Consider the following 19,696-nt stretch of genomic DNA (forward strand, 5'->3'; position numbering starts at 1 on the left):
GCATGACTGTGTGGACATCGTGTTTAAGCAGTTCTATCTAGTTTCAAAGAGCAGTAGAGAGGAAAGAGCAGAGACAAAAAAGATGGACAAGCAAGGGTGTAATACAATTTTTTCTTTGGGGTTCTTGGAGTACATATTCAAATTGTAGCTTGAAACCACACATTTTCCTGTTGTAATACATACGGTGATAATGTATAATAGGAAATCAATGCTGTAATTAATAAGTGCAAAATAATTATAAAGAACCATTGATAAATTAATAGTTTTGGCAATTAAGCACATGCTGCACCTTTGAAAAAGCAATGACCATGCTTTGGTTGCTCATCCTGAAATACTCAGTTCAGTTACTTTTCGTATTTACCTTAAAGTTGGAAAAGAAGATAGGGGTGGGTTTCTTAGTTTTCAAAAGAGAAACATTTGAGAAGAAATATTAATATCTAAAACAGCAAACTATGTTAAATCTGTGGCTTCTGTACATAGGCATGCTGTGATTTCATCTTTAATGATGCTGCTTTAAAATAGTTCCTATTTGTTTTTATCTGCATGCTGTGATTATAATGACATTTTTCATGCTGTCACTTTTCTTGCCTTCTTTTAAAAACTTTTTATGTACAATAAGCAGGATTTTTTGTTCCATTAAGCATTTGTTTTCTGAATAATGTATATAAGCATGCTCATACTGTATTTTCAATACTTGTCCTTTGTTTTGATTATATCATATAAGATCTCTTAAAACAAGGCCAATATAAAGTGAACTGTGAGGTCAGAACACAGGCAGATTGAACAACTAGTCATTCCAAACTGCCACAGATTGACCTGTTTCCTGCTCATGACCGAATAAGCCATTGTATAATGAGTTTTCAAATATACAGTACATGCACATTATACAGCAAACAGTTGCTGTAGTTGACAATGAATATTGTATGTGGTGAGAATTTCAGTTTGCAACATATGGAAGGTGTAATAATAATAATAATAACAACAACACAAAAGCTCGTGTGATCCCAGTCGTAGTTAGAACTACTCGACTCGAATTTTAAAAGTACCTAGATGAGCTTCCAGGCAAAGTGAGTGCGGTCAGGTGCAGAATATTGCTCTCCTCGGAACAGCCCATATACTCCGCAAAGTCCTGGCCATCAGACAATAGCAGGACCTAAGGAATCCAGTGGATCCCTGGTCAATAGCAACCAGCAGAAAAGCTGAGAAGATAAAACTTTCATAATAATAATAATAATAATTATTATTATTATTATTATTATTATTATTATTAGTAAATTACATTTGAAAAACATTATTAAAAAGAGGGGTCTTTAAATGATTTCTGAAAATGTTGACAATCGAAGTTTGGGCACTGAGCTCAAAGACGCAGTGCTGCATGTGAGAAGGCTTTAAGGCTCTATTAACCATTCTGTGGTAAGGCCTGGATCAGCATAACTAAGGTTAGGAAATTGACAGTATTCACACAATGAATAATCTAGATAATACTCTAGATTTGTCTTTTTTCTGGGTTGGAGAACTTTAAATATATTATATACTGTATATGTGTAATATATATATATATGGTATAATTAATATATAACTAAATATACGACTAAAGTACAAAAAGTACAGAATTATGGTAGTCTAATGTTGATGAAATATGTGCATGTCAATATTTCAGGTTCGGACAGGCAGAGCAGGAATCTTAATTGAGCAATGTTGTGCAGGAATAAGAAAGGTCTCATAGTGATGTTCCTAACATACACATCAAGTGATAGTACAGGGTCAAAAGTAATGTGAAATATTACATTTTAGCACAGTTAACTGAGCTTAATATAGGTCTCACGTCACATGTCACATCTTAATGTCAAACAGACACCTGTAAGTTTAGAAACTTCAGCAATAGTCTGAATAGTCTGACTTGGTCTGCAGGGAGCTCTGAATTTAATTTTTATAGCAGCAAATTCTTATATTTTGCAAAATATGAAGAATTATTCTGTTCCATTGTGCTATAATTTTAGACATTGTGTATAAATTGGCAAGTGTTGTTATTTGTGGTTTACAGAGTTGTTATACAGTATATAGGGTTGTGGGTTATATAAATCCTTCATGTAATACTCTGACTATGTGCTGTTCTGACACATACAAGTAGCTGTCTCACTCTTATCTTATCACTCTTATAAGGTCTGCTGGCTGCAAAACAAAGGTCCACAAAGGCTTCTCTTGACATTTGCTTCTCAGGCTTTATAGTTCAAAGTGTTTTTCCTGACCTCACAATGTTGACTTGTTATAGGATGGTCACTATTTCTCTATACAACCTTCTATACTGTATTTATGGTACTTGCTTTCCTTTATGTCTGAATGTACTAGGCCTTACAGCTGAGATGACTTTGCATAAAGGGATGACAGGGGCATGAAGTCATAAAAGGGTGTAAGGAGTGACAGAGAAGCAAAGCGGAATTGAACTGGGCCTTTGCCAAATGACTGATCAAATTTATCAGAGGTGCTCCAGCAGGTGTGGGGCTGGTACCACTGGATCAGCAATTCCCAGTTGATTGTCCTTGGTCTTGGACTGGAGGTTGCTAATAGTTTTGTATTTGGAAAAAAAAACCCCATCATTTTACAGAATACGTTTTTTAATTAAGAAATGTCTAACATTTTACAAATAATTTTAAAATAATTAAAGTTGTGAAACAAAATGGCATATAGTCGCAGAAAATGGCAAGTGTATGCTGTACAGTATATCACCTGTATTCTGGGTCCTCCGTGTCCTAACGTGCTGCCTGAAACTCTTTTAACTGGAAGAACTGGCTACCAGGGAAGGCGAATGATCATTTTCCAGAGATAATGCAATTGCAAATCTGCCAAAATGTTCTGGCTCGTTTTTTCTCGCATGCTTTATATTTTCTTCTTATTTTTTTTTAGAAAAAAAGTAACTTGAGGGGCATGATTCATGCATCTTTGAAGCTGCATTCCAGACAAAATCATAACATCTAAAATATAACATAATAGTCCGTAGGGAACGAGCAGCAAATGAAATACAATGCAATATCAGAAGCTTCCTAGTGTGGCCCATTTATACAAAAAAGGAAATAAAAAACATTCAGTCTTGCTCTTGGACAGTCACTGTACTTATTGAAGTACCACAATTGATTCATTGTTCAAAAGTGTGTATTAAAGCTCCGACTGACTGTAAAGCACATTTTACTTATTGCTAACAGAATATGGAGAGTATATAACGCATTTATTGTCACTTTCATTGTTCTCTATGACATGGTCTGCATGCCATATCTTAGCCTACATTTCTATGTTGTTCATGAAAAATACACTGACAAGTTTCTCACAGACTTCCCGTATTAAATGTACGTGTTCTGTAGGTCTCCTTTTTGCAATTGACAGGCAGCTTTGACAAATTTCCCTGTACTGTCCTGTCAGTACTGCAGTATGCAAACTGACTGGGTAATGATTGGTTGTGGGAGAAAGTCCCTCCCCCTATGCCAGGCTCTGTGGAATGCAGTGTTCTAATAAGCAGATGGCACAGTAGTTGTACTGCTCTGGGGATGGCACCTTCAATAGACCACAGCCCACACACCATATGCACACCGCAGAAAATGAGCGCATCTCCTCACTTTTCTAATAGATGTGATTTTTTTTTCTTTCTTGATGTACTATGTAACCAGAAAGAAAGAGCTACAGGACTTTTTAACAGTTCTCGGGTTTTTATTTAGCCTGCTATAATCCTTTCTATGCAATCTACCTTTGTTGGCAGATTAGGCATTCAGCAGTGAAACATTTTTTTGTTTTACTGGAAATACTGTAACTGGATCTGAATGTGCCATTAAAAAGTGACACTTTAGAATAACAGTTGATTTAAATAATTTGATTTACAGTTCATAGGATGCCTAGCACTTTTATTTTTGTGCATATTTCTTTGATAAATGCGGATGTTTTCTGAGAAATGAAGAAATGGCAACTTATATTTTGATGTAAAAATAGAGTTTCATGTCATGAATATACTGTATCAGTATATACAGTACTGTTACTCATGTTTTTGGAAGGTTTAATTTTAGTTTTAAGCTTGTTTACAATTTAATAGTTTACTCCATTACTTGGCTGTGTGTTTTTTTTATTTTATTTCTGTTATGTGTTTTACATACAGTATGTGACATTGTGACTTTCTTAAAAACAGTATATATATATAGTAGGAACAAGTAATAGGTTTATCCCATGCTGAAAAGAGAAAAAAGAAAAAACAACGTTTCGGCTGTGGAGCCTTCTTTGGCTGTAAGGGCTGACACCTGAAAAGGCTCCACAGCTGAAACATTGCGTTTTCTTTCTTCTCTTCTTCTTGTTCCAGCCTATGCATGTTGACGCTGCTACCCACCTGAACTACTTTAGATCTAGTAATCAGATTGCCCATTTACCCCTTTCTTTGGTTGGTACTGTAACTTCAATTTTTAAACCTAGTAACCTTATTCCTTTCACTGGAGACAAATCTTAGCACAGAGTTTCAAAAGTGCTTGGAATTCATTAACCTTCACTTATATGCAGGGTGACACCACAGGTACTTACTATATGGACAATGTTCTGGTTTTCAGATTTTGCCTGGGTGATTTTGCATTCTTTATACTGTATGCAGATGAACTGACACACGTGGCGGGTCTATAAAGTTGCATGCAGAGGAAGAATTTTGTATACCTTACCTATATCTCTGACAATCAAATCTGCAAACTACGGGAATTCATTCAGAATCACATCACTTTTATGCATGCATAATTCCGTAATTAAAGTTTGTCGGGGTTTGCAATTAACACCCTGTGGTCTGTTTAAATTTAAAGTAATGTCGGTTTTAGAATAAAAATAGAAATGCAGCTAAACAAACTGTGAATTTGGTAATAAACTTTAAATTATAATTATATTAATATATATAATATAAATTGTAATATATAATTATATATTTTTTTTAATTTGAGAAAACATGGTCTTATTAATCAATTATGTAAATCCAGAGTGGGTTTTCTAATTCAATAAAACTGCAGGGGTTAGACTGCAGTTAAGATTCACTGATAGTTTCACCATAAAGAAAGCACAGTGTATGATACCTTGAGCAAAAAACGATTTGTTTAGACAGGATTTGGGCACTGGTTGAGGATTATAGTCCCTAGGGAACAAAGCCACCTACTTCTAAACCTAAAGCACAAATCTTATTTATCCTGGATTATTTTTTTTCCCAGTGCCAACAAGTCTTGTTCAAGATACGAGAATTAAGAAAACTGGACTTCAGTGTGATATAGCTCTTGGCTATTAACTGCACTATTACAAGACATATTCCATAAGAACTTTAGTTTTTATCTACTTCTTTAGGAAGCTTAAGGATTTATCTTATTTCTCCCTTTTGTTTTGCAATATTAAGTCAGGATTTGTTATAAGCACGGTGCATATATTTTTAATAAGCATGTCTGGGGAAACAGGCACTTACATGCAACCTAAAGGTAAAAAGCTCCTACTGTATACAGTGTTAGAAAACTCCAAACTGAAAACATAAAATAAAACCCTTTGGGCTGCTTAAACTGCATACAGGTCCCAAAAACCCAAAGTCGCTTTTTCTCAATTTAAAAAAACTTATCACAATTCACAAGTTCCACTAAACCACAGTCTATCAGATGAACACTTCTTCAGTGGCTCGTTTCCATTGTACTGTAGTTATCAAGAGCTGTGTTGTGATCTAGGTTTTATTTCAGTGCTTCTTATCTCTGTTTACTGACTGTAAGGAAAAAATGAAAGATTTTGATATTTTGACTGAAATTTCAGCTTAAGTTCATTCACATGTGCTTACTTTGTATATATTTTCTTAGGCAACTCTAACATTTGTTCAGAACTAAAGTAAAGTCTGCTATAATAAGTTGAGTATTTTAGAATAAGTTTTAAATGGCATACATGTTTATTTTTGTTTTCTTAAATTAATTAAATTTCATGACTGTTTTAAAATATTTAAAGATGTATATTCTGTTTTAAAGAGTATTTCAACCTTTAAAAATTTCATATACAGTATAACACATCTGATACCAGTGTAAGAAAAACTCTGGATTCATTCATTGGCAAGTAATTCTACCCTGATTTTTCAAAGTGAAAATCTCAGGAACCTAGGCGAATTGTAATTGACTTCTGATTTATGCCAGGAAGTTTAAAATGATTTTTAGATGTTTTGACTTGCTGCATAACATTCTATATTGCTATAAATATCTTGTTGCAGTAAAAAGGCACAAATTATTAAATATTAGGAGTATTTCAGAAAATAATTACCATTCTTAAGAAGGGAGAGAGATGTAAGCTTTGCGAAATAGCAAAAAGAATACAAGAAAATAGTTTATTCAAGCCTTGCCTTACCTTTTGGATCTTCAGAACATCTCTCAGTTTTACTCTATAAATATACTAGCCCATCTCCATTTACACTTATTGTAATGATTTGCTTTACAAAGTATCCACTGACTCTGCAATACTGTATGGTGAGAAGGAGAACACAGGTCAGGCAACTTGTCTTGACTAAACAAGACAATAATCCACTAATATATTTAGCTAGACCCCCTGTTTTGCACTATACTTCTTTATTCACATATTTTTTATTTATAATATTTGAATCAGTGTTTGTGAAAAGCTAAAAGTTGCCTTTTCTGTGAATATTTTTAGGCATCTGGACATGTTAAAAATGGACACTTTGCTTAATAAAGTCAGACATGCTAAATGCATTAAAATGATGCAAAACAGTATTCAGAAAGCTGGCTCCAACAAGGAGATTTAACAAGAGTGATAACACTTTTTCAAATTGTTCTAGATATACTTCTGTTACATGTGGTTCAAAAATTAGCTTTCCATTCATAAGCTTTTCATCACTAATGTTACAGTGATTGTCCACAGTGAGAATTAATTAAATATAATGAATGTGGCAGGATGAAATCACATATAGAAGATTTCAGATTGCCAGCAACAATACTTCTATCCATTATCAGAAGGTCAATGATTATGGCTGATGAAAGTGATTAAAATACATCCAAAATCAAAATGGCTGGCAGGATAGCTTGCACTAAAGATGGAAGGTCCTCTAAACAAGTTCCACTATAGATGCAAGATGAAATTAATACGGGAGTGGAAATATTTTGTATATAGACAATGTTTGACAGATTGTTTTCTTTCAGATGTGCTATACCTTACAGTTTCAACATTGCATTGCATACTGTGCCATCTGTTTCTTTCATTTTGCCAGATGGAAATACACTGTATATGTTTGTTGTTTGTATACTCGCTCTTATTAAGAGACATAGCTCATCTCTTTTCTTGCTGGTCTTGCAGACAAGAGTTGTTCCCTGACTCGTAACCTTTAAACAAATCTTGACTTTTGCTGTGAATCTGTCATACTGATCGTGTGGCTAAGATAATTCCCAGAATGACTATTTGGTCGAAGAAGTGTGGAATTGTTTCATGCCCCATAGATTAAACTGACTTTAAACTTTAGATTAGACTTCGGTTGCTTTTAATTGCTGTTTTTCATTTCACACCCACCCAATTACCATTTTTTCTCTGCATCTCTGTTCACAACGGAGACTCCTGTACTTCTCAAGAAGCACGAGGAAGGGTAGATATGTTCCATTGAAGTTATACTGCAGGCTCAGCAGGATCTTATGGAAGTTGTATCCATATGGAAGACTGACGTCATTCACTGTTTTACAGAGGAAACCCAAGCCACCTAATTCCAGCACAACTCCAGAGTTTTTTGGAAGTCCTAGTCACAGTCAACTACTGATATGACCGGAGCCTGAACATGTGATGTCTGGAAAATAGACCTTAACCAGCCCCTGAGTGAGATCCTACTAGACCTGTAGGATTCCTCTTAATGAAAAAAAAATGGCAAAGTCACTAGCGCCGTGACTGTTTTTTGCACATACCAATTTTGAGTGTTATAATTTGACAGTGAAATTATCTACAGATGTATATCAAATTATAGTTCCAGTTAAAAGCAAACGGTTTCATGGATTCGTTATGCAACCAAAAGCCATATGTTTGGTTCATCAGCAGATATGAGCATGCCAAGCTGATGCATATACAGTGTGTACTTGAAGTGAGGGACAGAGAATTGGACGTTCTCCTTTCTGTTGCATTCTTATTATTTTATTTTTACATGTCTTTTGGCACCAAAATTACACCTTTTTATCAAGTACAGTAAATAGTAACAAAATTTTGAATTTAAAGCAAGTGTACAGCACATTCCCTGTTTTCATGCCAAGTATCCCAAATTATGTTTTTTTTTTCTGACAAGAATACTGATTATGACATAATTATATTGTTGTCATGGTAGCTTTTTGACAGCTGTTACCCTCATCAAAGCATTTCCTTACTCTGTGCACCTTATTTGTCATTCAAGGAAATATTGCTACTTTGAAAGATTAGAAGCAGACACTATTGACTTATCATTGGAGATAGTTTTGTGATCATTTTGGCATTAAGATAGCTACAGGCAACGCTGGCTTTCAGATTCACAGTTTGCTGCTTAGTGTAACCTGATTCCACTCAATGCATTTTTTTAACAGCTTCTTTAATTTGAAGAGCTCAATGGTGGGATGTCTTTTTTTTTCCTTAGTGTGGACACAAATATCAGAATTTGAAATGCATCTGGTGTACATGTTGAGACACTGAAACACATACTATATGAGATCAGCAAGAAGTTACCTGCAGTGTGAAGGACCATATCTCATTTGTTCATTTTCATCTTAATCACAATGTCAGCTCATGGCACAAAGAGAGCATCAGAAGTTGGAGAGTTGCATTTAACATCATGGGACATTGAGAAACCTCTGGCTGACTACAGCCCACCTACTGTATAACTTGTGGTACTGTGTTTCTTGCTGTCCGCCATTCGGGGAATAATCCTTGTCACAACTTGCTAATTAAATAGTGCAAAACCAATGCACTCTGGACTAAAGGATTTAACCCGCAGTCGGCTAAGGCACTTAATTAACTCCCTCACAATCCTGTTCATTGCATAATATTAAGTCAGACATTTACTTCCTGTGGTAATCTAGTCCATCTGTACTCAACCTGGGCTTTTCCTTTACAATCCATTTTGTGCTTGTTGTTCCCAAACAAAGACTTCTGTTGAAATAGAGTTGAAAAGGCATGTTTACCTTCCCCAAGTCTGAGTGACAGGTGCGTCACTTTGAAAAAATTCCAAGTCTGCCTGAGAGTATCTCTGAATATTTCACACAGCACTAGTGATGATGCCAATGTCACACTTTCAGTGTGGGCAAGTGGTGGGGTTTGTTGCAGTGCTTGTAGCTGCCCAAAATGTGTATAAAGATGATTCACAACATCTAGACTTTCTTGCAATCTCATTTCCTACATAGCCTGTAATCAACCTCAATTAGTCAGTCTATTATACAATTCTCTAGTGGGCCTTTAACAATTCAAGGAGTTTCATAAAGAAACATTGCACTGAGCAAGTGCTTGCAACAAAACAATACATTTTGAATCTAGCTGTAATCCTTTGTAATGAAAGGCAATATTTTTCGTTCTTACTCTTAGTCTCTACCGATGCATATTGTGCATGCCCAGCATTATAAAGGGCGTTTATGCAGAATTACTATACTGTATTTCTTCATCTTATAATTCACCTCAAGGAAACATTCCAAATGTGTTCTGGAAGGGTCCGAAGTAACCAGAAGCAGCGATTCACTTCGAGAAATTTCCTCATCATTGTTTTCTTACTACATCATTTTGTTACTACACATTGGGCATTTTGCTTCATCACTTCTCCACTGCTCCTGCACAGCTTTTGAGCTTTTTCAGACAAGCTTTTTACAAGCAGGTCTCCCCACAGTTCATCTTTCCTCAGTAAACAATTTATGTGTTCTCTCCCAGTTGGTTGGAAATGTTTTTAGAACGAGTAGCATAAACACCAAATAGTGTTGCTGTTTACTTAGTCAGACAAAAAGCTTGGACTTGGCACAACCACCCAAGCTACTGTAACTAGACAGAAAAAACAGGACAATTTATAGAATATAGGTGCAACTTTGGTAATGTTGTCCTTTTCTAGTCTCAGTTATGTGGTTGTCATGTTCTGGATTTCTTTGTTGCCAACATAAAATCCTACAAGTGCTTCTGAAGAGGAAACTTTTCTAAACATTACACATTCCATGTTAATGGTTTGTCAAGTGTATACTAAGATCTACTTTCATATACTTAGATATAAGATATACTTTATATAATTTATCCCATCTCCAGATTTCTATTCTTCAGCTTTTGTACTTTTTAAGTTTTTGATGTGAAAATACATTTCTGTATGTTTTTGGAAACTACTGTGTTTTTGCCTAGGAAACTTGTTGAATCGAATTTACCTTTTCATCTAGATGGTATTCTGACATTCATTCATAGGAAATACAGGTGCAAAACAGGAAATATGTCATCCTCTTGTCCATGACCTTTCATATACTGTGCTCTATTGATGGATTTTAATGGGCACCTTGTAACTTCAGGATGCATTTATCTAGCAAATGAGACCTAGTGTTAGAAGGTCTTTGGCCATTCTTGATGATGGAAGATGGGTAGGACTGGTAAGGGTAAGGGAATTCTGTTTCTCATGTGCTGACAGATAGTTGAACTCTTGTATCAACACTGTTTTCAATTAACTGATCAGGAAGCTTTATACTGTATAATCTGAAGGATAATAAGAAAGGAGAGAAACCTACTTTAATAGAGTCTGTGTCCTATATTTTTATGATAGTGATCTTTCAGATGTTACTACTTAAGCTGTATGTACAGTAGAAGCAGCTGAAAGGCCCCTTTGATAAAAAAAAAAGATTTTGCTTAACATTCGGATGTTTTGTTTTTATCTGTATTTAAATGACTGGAGGCCCCTTTGGTGCTATTGTTAAATAAAATAGATAACTGGTTTCCCCTTTTTGATGCACACCAAGGTAATTACAAAAATAACAAACATCCTTCCAACTAGGAACAGACTATGATAGCACACATACCACTCATCCTCTAAAGCAGTGGTTTTGGAAGACTGATGGGTCTACAGGTTTTCAAGATCTTTTTAAATCAGACACAGGAAAAGCTGTAAAAATAGTGCAGCTGAGTCAATAATAAGCTGATTTGGGTATTTATGAGCCCAGCTAGCCCGGAAACCTGTAGACAAGCATGTACAGGCCATCCCGGATCAGGATTGACCAAAGTGTAGGTTGTGCAGCAATCCCTCTTTCTTGCATTGCAAGATACAAACAAAGCTGGATTTTTGTCATGTGCTGGTGGATTGCTAGCTGTCACTGATGATGTCCTAAACAGGCACCTGAACAGTCAACCAGTTCCCTTCCACTGTACCTCTGTTATTTGTACACTTTGTTGTCAGAAGGAACAGTCTGGATTAGAGCAAACAAATCTCTGAGCACAGATTCTGTCCTTGTCCTTGAGTGTGGGCTTTTATTAGATAAGGCAAGGGTGCCCAATTCCTGTCCTCAGCAGGTTTTATACATTAGGTCTCTTCAAATCTTCAGCCTCCTAAGAAAAAGCAGAGGATTAAACTTGTTTATTTAAGCAAATGACTCCAGTTGAGTAATTAAGTGCTCAGGTGGAAGGAAAACCAGTATCCTTCTGGCCCTCCAGGACTAGAGCTGTGAACCCCTGAGCAAAGGATAATTAAAAAAAAACTCTTAAAGAAGATATTTTTTACTACATCCTGTAAAGTAAAGGGGTCAAACCCAGTCCTTGTGGAACAGATTATTTCTTTCCAGTGTAAGCTCTCAGTTAATCTAATTATTTAGTGGAACCAGATGTACTTATGATGTTTCAAAACTGGGGTCTCAGATTCAATTCCTGGAGGGCCTGGTGTCTTCTGGCTTTTGTTACACCCAGCTCTCAGTTAAACAGTTGTTCTAATTATTTAATTAGCTGCGTAGTTGTAATAGTTATAACCAGGCTCTGAGGCGATTTATGTAACTATGTCTTTAATGAAGTGGATGTCTTGTTTAATTAAGTGTAAAATACCTTAAGAAAAAATGTATACGCGTCTAATTTAGAAAATAATTCAGTTAATTGTTTAATTGACTCCTCTTGTTGGAACAAAACATAAGACCCTCCAAGAAATGAGTTTGAGACCCTTGTTTTAAAAGGTTATTTTACCTTATATTTTACAGAAAATTTACAGGGATAAAGTACCCTTAAAATAATTTTGCAGTTGTGCAAAAAGACAAATGATTTAGAATAAATATGAGGTAAACAGTGGATAGAATTAAAGTAAAAAAAACAATGTGGCCTTCCAGAAATAATTTCTGACACTATTTTGCAGTAGCGTAGTGTGTAAAATTATTAATTCATGTTGCTGTTTTTTTCAAAGGAAGAACCACTGTGTTAAAACACACATTACCAAATACTGTCCATGGAAAAAAAAAACATTTTTTTGCAAGGGCTGTGCATATTCTATTCTTTTTGGCAGCATGTGTTATTTCAGTCTTAGTGACGAACGTACTGATGCAAAAAAAAATGTTTGCATTGGTCCAATGCAAACATTTGCCAGTTTCATTCTGAAAATTATTGTAGAACTTTAAAGTCAAGCCAAGCAAAAGTACAGCAATGGAAAGGAGGAATGCAATATATATATTTTTTTTTTCACAAAAAACTTTGCTTTCTCATGTCAGGCGACAACAAATACCAATCAGGCCAGAGCACCTGTACTGGGTTAATAGATGAGAAAGGGGTGTGATCTCACTGTCATGCCAAAATCCAGGAACAAAACCTAAATTCATTATTCTCAATAGAATTCTCAAGAATGCATTACATCGACTGGTTATAAGAACTGAATATCTTTAATCTCGAGCAAAACACACTATGAGCATACACTGTAAAATCCTGAAGAGTCAGTGGCAAAAGGTCACCCCAGTACACCTCATCAGGACCAACATGAAACAAGAACCCCAGAACACAAACGCAAGATAAGAGGGGATGCATATAGTACATATATCAGGAGACACAAAGGGTTTAGGGTAGTCTGGAAGATGTTAGATGTTAGATGAACCTGACCAAGGAAGCACAGAAATGCATTGATTCAGACTTGAAATAGTTGTATGGTGGCAACATACAGCCTTCCTCATGTGCTGGCAGTAAGAATTCTAGTTTTTTTTAAGCACTGCATTAACATTTTTTGTATTCCTGAAGAGCCAAACTCTTTCACAAGTGGAATGTACAGTACAGTATCTTTTACTGTGTGCACTATTTACGCATACATACATACAGTCTACTGTGTTCTGCTGTAGTCTTAAGTAGTGTCTAATAATATTTGATATTACTAGTATCTAATAAATCATCTATCCATTTTCTGATCACTTTAGAACATATCTTTATCCAATACGGAGTAATAGGAAGCTGGAACCTATCCCAGCAAGCAAGAAGTACGAGGTAGGATATGCCCTGGGTGGGACGCCATCCATCGTATGACACACACCGACACAGTCGCACACACTCACACCAGTTAATCTAATAGTATATCTTTAGAAAATGGGAGACCCACACACACACAGGAAGAACATACAAATTACACACATATAGCAGCCTGAGAATTGAACCCAGGGCCCCAGTGCCACTGTGCCACCTGATCTAATAAGCCATCCTACAAAAACGTTAGAGAATGGGAAAATCTCATCTCTCGTGACCCATCCTTTCCAAAATTGTGTGAATGCACATGAGATTTCCCACTTTTACCGATGACTGTAAAGCTACAGCAGAGCTGGCCTTTTTGTGATTGTGCTGTGCTATGGAACAAAGTCAATGTGAATGCCATAATAAATCAACAATTACTGGTGCACATGTCTTTGTTGCACCAATGCAAACATCTGCAATTAATGCACCATTATTCATTTATGTTGCTGCTGTGTTCTATCAAAGTGACTGGCATTCAGAATATCTGCTGAACGGAAGAATTAAGAGAACAAATGTTTCACAATGACTGAATAAACAAATCTAGTATTCAGCATAATACTGTAAGTTAATAAGCAAAACAGTACAAATTTTAAAGAGGTATATTTCAGTGTGGATATATATGAAAAAGTGCCATTTACTTGCAAGAAATGTTTAACTGTGTTCACACTATCCAGCTGCTGTAAATGAATTAACTGGTGTGGTATGTTTTGTTTTGCAAATACAGTATTGCTGAATGTAGACAAAACAATCCAGACATGCAGCTTTATATACAGTATATACATGCTAATTACCAATCTAATTACAAATGGAAAGATACACCATTGTATATTTCAGTTTTTGTTTCATTTCATCAGAATTACATTCTGTTCTCCTCCGCAAAACCAATATAATAAGAAACTACAGGATGTTAGGTCAAATTCCCCCGAGCCAATACCTATCCATCATGTTGGTCGATCAATACCTAATTAGGTAAAATGTCAGGTTGTTTTGGGAAATGCCAGCAAGTTTCATGTCCTGAATATTGGTTCCATTGTGCGGTATCTATCCCACCTAGCTAGGGAGAACCAGCATTGGCTGAAACATCAAATGTTGTGTGGCTGTGACTATTCTCCAATATCCTGTAACTCATTGTGGTTATGACGGTCTAGACACAGTTTTTTGTCATGCAACTACAGCACTGTATAATCCATGGTTTCTCTCTCATTGCTTTGCAAGATTAAAGTAGAAATATCTATAAAGTCAGATTCAAGACACCCTAGTCAATAATAACGAGCAGTTTGCTACACTGTTGACAAGCAAGTTGCTTCCAGACAAACTGCCAAATCAGGTTCTCCTCTGGCCCAAGCAGTGTCTGACTATCTGAATGCAAGGTTGTGATAATGTTTGTCATTTAAAAGTGCACTGGTGTGTATGAACAGGGTGGTGACTGAAGCAATAGCTTTGTTTTTATTCTTTCTTTGTACAGTTTGATTTGAAGCAGCTTTCTGAAGACATGTCATGGAAGCAAAAGGTTATTCCACCATATAAGTACATCAACAGCAGGGTTTGGCAGGCATCTAACAAATATTAGGCCTGTAGTGTTTTGTCCAATTTAGTTGCATGTTAAACAAACACAGGGTTTTCTAAAATATTTAAACTACAGGGCTTTAATATTGGGCATCTAAAATTTAGATTACTGTTATTTTCCACCAGCATGCCTGTGTATTGTGCAGAGTTCTTTTTGAGAAGTCATATAAGTGTTTTTTGTCATTTTTCAATTAAATTTGAATCTGAAACGTATTCATAAACAGCGTTTCATCTATCTAAATATCGTAAACAGATATTTTTAAAAAGAAGTACTATGTAGGAACATCTGGTTTATCAGAAGGGAGTGACCTACTTTGAAGAAATCCATATGGCATTTTATAGTTTTACTGTAGTATCAATTTTACATTTTATTTCATCCACACGGTAAAATGAATTAAATTAGGTTTTTGTCAGGAGAACCAAGATTTATTATTTTTAAATTGTGGTTTCCTTTTTACTTGTATGCAGTGCTTTTTAAGAAATGCTTCAGAGATTCTAAAGGTGAAACTGGCAACACCTGTCTCTGGACAAGAAAATAAATTAATCTCACTTTAAGGAAGTGGATTAAGAGATTGGATAGTAGACCAAGACTGTGTTGAGTTTGTTGCCATAAGCTCTGACTGTTACTCTTTGAGAAGCAAGAGTGCAGACTCAAGTGCCAAAGCTACATACTGTATAAGCCAGCATGAAAACAAATGCTCAACCTTTCTCATCTTCCTAAAAGTCATCTAGTTTCCAGCCTTCTCCTTGTTTACACTTTAATATGATGATTGTGTTATTGCTACATTATTTTCAGTTCTGACACTTGTGGAATGTGTGATCATTTTTCCAATGCAGACTGTTTTAGTATGGTGTTTTGGGAAACTAAAGCTCAAATGGATACCAAGTAGAAAACACTGAATTTTTGTTGCTTACCCTTCAGCCTCCATACAGTATGTGCTGTTACCACTGAGAGAAATTGGTCTGAGTGAGTAGCAGAGCCTCCTGGAAGGGTACTCATGATGCAATCCAGGGCCTCTTGGAGATCTTATTTTGGTTCTCATTCCTTTTAAACTGCTGTTTTTTTTTTTTCTCAATTGCTTCGAAGCTGTGATTGTTAGCCGTTGTACAAGGACTTGGGAGTCAGGGCTGAGTTCTTGGAAACCCACGTACGGTAAAACCCACAACAGTTCTGTGATGCTTCTGTCTTCTCTCCTCAGGCTCCAACTACTCGAGCCCGTCCCTCCCGGCTCCTGGCGGTCTGAACGACCATGGGGTGGTGGGCCTGGCTCCGGAGCACATCCCCTCTGCCGGGGCAGCCCTCACCTGGCAGGCTGCCATCGATGCCGCGCGCCAGGCCAAGCTCATGGGCACTAGCGCCCCCATCTCCACCGCCAGCTCCACCCAGCGCAAGCGGCAACACTACAGCAAGCAGAAAAAGCAGGGCAGCACGGCCGCCACGCGCCCGCCCCGCGCCCTGCTCTGCCTCACTCTCAAGAACCCCATTCGCCGGGCCTGCATCAGCATTGTGGAGTGGAAGTATCCTTTTCGAACCAAAGTGGGGTGGTGTGGAGGCGAAATCTCCGTGCACCTGCACAGCTATGGTGGCACACATAGGTCGGGAGAACTTGGGGAAGTGATTAACATAATTAAGATTAAGATCTTAAGTACCTCCTTCATTCTTAATCAATTTGTCATGCAGGCAAACAGTTCTGGCAGATGGTAGACTTATATGCAGTGAACTCTCCACACTCACCTTCAGCTTGTCCTGTCTTCTCAGTAAGCACAAGCAGCACCATACAAAACTGGAGATGCTGGGGTAAATGCAGGTTTGGTTTTGCTCTTGCAGCCTGTGTGTTTGTTTTAACTTAATTCATCAGTGATTCACACTTGAATTCATCAGGACTGGGGGAAATTTTGTTTTGGTTAGCATTACACTGCATACACCATGTTTCCTTTTAGAAAGTATGAATGAGTATGAATGGTACAGATTTGTCAGTCAGTATCAATAAACATTATCAGCAATTTTCTATTTCAACTACTGTAGCCTCCTCATTGATATTTTGTGACAATCAGGCTTGTCATTTATAGGATCAGTAAAGACTGCTGTCTGTGGCTAGAGGAATGCAATTATTTTTACATTCTATTAGAATATGCAGAAGAAGTGTATCAGCTTAATTATGAGCACTGAAAAATATTAAGTTAAGTTATAATTTAATTTTTCACATACATTTTCAACCTCCTTTCTCTTCCTGAGATGGGATTTACATTTTAAACACATTGTTTTCTAATCACCCTGTACAAGAAATGGAAATATAAATCATCCACCACTACAGCTCAATGAAATAGTGGTAGATTTAAGAAGAATTTAAAAGAACCAAACATAAAAATTGGCACTGATCCTTCTTTCATTCAGGGCTTCCGATTTCTTAATGGAAACTTCATATCTACCGTATATTTTTTTCTAAATCAGTCTAGGATGTGGGAGCTGTGTTGTGTACAGGTTTGGATAATAATTTAAAAATGGATGACTTGATTATGACTCATTCAACAGAAAAAGAATTGTAATTTGCCATATCTTAAATTGAGCATACCTTTTCAGGAATCTGATTTGCAGTGAAGTGGGAAATGTAGTGGGAAATGCTTTTTGGTTTGTTTTCTTTTTTCTTTTCTTTTTTTTTTGCTTCCTTCCAGGAGACCTGCATTAATGGCCTACATTCTCTTTTATTGTGGAATTGAATTTGTTTCTGGGGCATTGTTTAGCAATGCCTGGCTGTTACATGGTCCACAAATTTGTTAAACTGATAAATGAAGTGACTGACAGATGAACACAGATGTAATGCATGGATCTTCACACTCTGCATGGATGGATGCTGTGAAGATCTTACTACAGAGGGGTTGGCTGTGTCTTATCTTGTAGCAGACATTTCGCAAACAGAAGACACATCCGTTTAGGGCTCTTAGGGATTATAAATGGACCTTCTAACCGATTTGAATATAATCATTTCTCTCAGCCTCTAACCCTATTGTAAAAAGGTCAGAATGTCAAGCAATAAAGTTTAATAAAATATCTCAGAAGCATAAAGTACCTTTTGACCTTGCTTTTTGCATTCAAATGCCTTATAAGACCCACAGACATTCCTTATTCCACCTTTTATCCCTGTCAGTATTTGTATTTGCAGACATATGGCCCCAGTTTTGTGGCATTATAATTTTATATTTTTTAGCTTTAAATGGAAAACTAGTGGGGCCTAGGGACATGGTGCTGAGAAGTGTATCAGTTTGACATTATATTCCGATTAAGTTGATTGTTGCCATATTCTCTATTTCATACTGAAATCCAAGTTATGAAAGCAGAGGTCCTTGTTCTGCAAAGGTATAACAGTTTCATCTATGAGCAACATCCATCCATCCTTTTTCTAACCACTTTATCCAAAACGGGGTGAGAAGGAAGCCAGAGCCAATCCCAGCAAACAATGGGCAGAAAGTAGGATACACTCTGGACAGGATGACATTCCAAGACATTGAACAGACAGACATTCACATCAGGGCCGTTTGTTTTACAGAAGCCATTTAACTTACCACTCTGTCTTTGAACTGTGGGAGGAAACCAGAGCACCCAGAGGAAACCCACACAAAAGCAGGGAGGACATACAAACTCCACACTGATAGCACCCCAGGAATTCAACAAGGGGGCCCCAGTGTGGCAATGCTAACCACTGTGCTGCCATGCCTATGAGCAACGTGTGGGGTCCAAAATGAAAAGAAAACAATACATTTCTATTTTTTTTGTGTGTGTGGTCTGCAACAGATTGTTTTTATTCTTAAAATCCCTTTCATATGTGCCTTAAAAGTGAAATGTCCCTCTTTGAAAAGAGTGAACATGGGGCCTTCATCAGGTTTCATCTGCCTGACAGTGTTGCCATGCCAACCAGGCTTTTCACAGGCCATGGGGGTCTCGGCACAAAACAATGACATTTCCTCTGCTGGCAATCAGAGAAGCTAAACCTAGAGGGCCTCTAACTTATGGAAATAGATATGCACAGTTAAGAATTTAGAGAACCTAACAATGTGAGCTTGACTTTTGACCTTGGCAGCTTAATCTAGACTAATTTAGCTTGGGTTTTTCATAATTATTCAGAGACACCTGGCACTGCTAAGTGGTGGCAATTATGTTTCCTGTTATTTTGTTGAATAAAACACAGAGGGAAAATAACATGCTCTTTTCAGCTGGTTCATATTCCATTGACAGAATAAGTAAATGTCACGTGTAAATGCCCTTATGAAATGCCAAACATTAGGCAGTTGGTGCAGCCTGATACGTATTAAGCAGTGCCAATGTGATTTTGGTTTGTGATAAAAACAAAATATATTGTTTTTTGATTTTCAGTCAGGTGACACAGTAACTAGCAGGAAAATCTTATTTTAAGGTGAGCTGTATGAGTAATGAAGAAAGTATAGGCATACATTTTATTGTTTTAACATGCACTGCTTTGCATTAATAAAAGTCTTGCATTGTCAGGAAATTTGCACAAACTTGAAGAATGTTAGCACAAAGATTAGTGCTAAAAATCATACTGTGGTGACACTTTAATAAAGGTTTCAGCTCATTTCACAGATCAATACATTTAGAAAAAGTATCACTGCAAAAAAGCTATACATCACAAGCAATATACAGTATATTGCACTTTGATTAGTAACTATCCTTGAG

General features: G+C 36.6%; 1 protein-coding gene across 1 annotated transcript in view; it reads left to right on the forward strand.

Annotated features, from left to right (window-relative positions):
* Positions 1-19,696, forward strand: part of cacna1c (calcium voltage-gated channel subunit alpha1 C) — a 414,391-nt gene that overhangs the window by 50,092 nt on the left and 344,603 nt on the right. The window contains exon 2 of the mRNA XM_088922581.1: positions 16,206-16,524. Within this exon, the coding sequence (XP_088778707.1) occupies positions 16,206-16,524 (319 nt within the window). The remainder of the gene's footprint in view (positions 1-16,205; positions 16,525-19,696) is intronic.

This window comes from Atractosteus spatula, chromosome 8 (genome assembly GCF_055471065.1).
Source record: "Atractosteus spatula isolate fAtrSpa1 chromosome 8, fAtrSpa1.hap1, whole genome shotgun sequence".
In the NCBI taxonomy this organism is placed as follows: Eukaryota; Metazoa; Chordata; class Actinopteri; order Semionotiformes; family Lepisosteidae; genus Atractosteus; species Atractosteus spatula.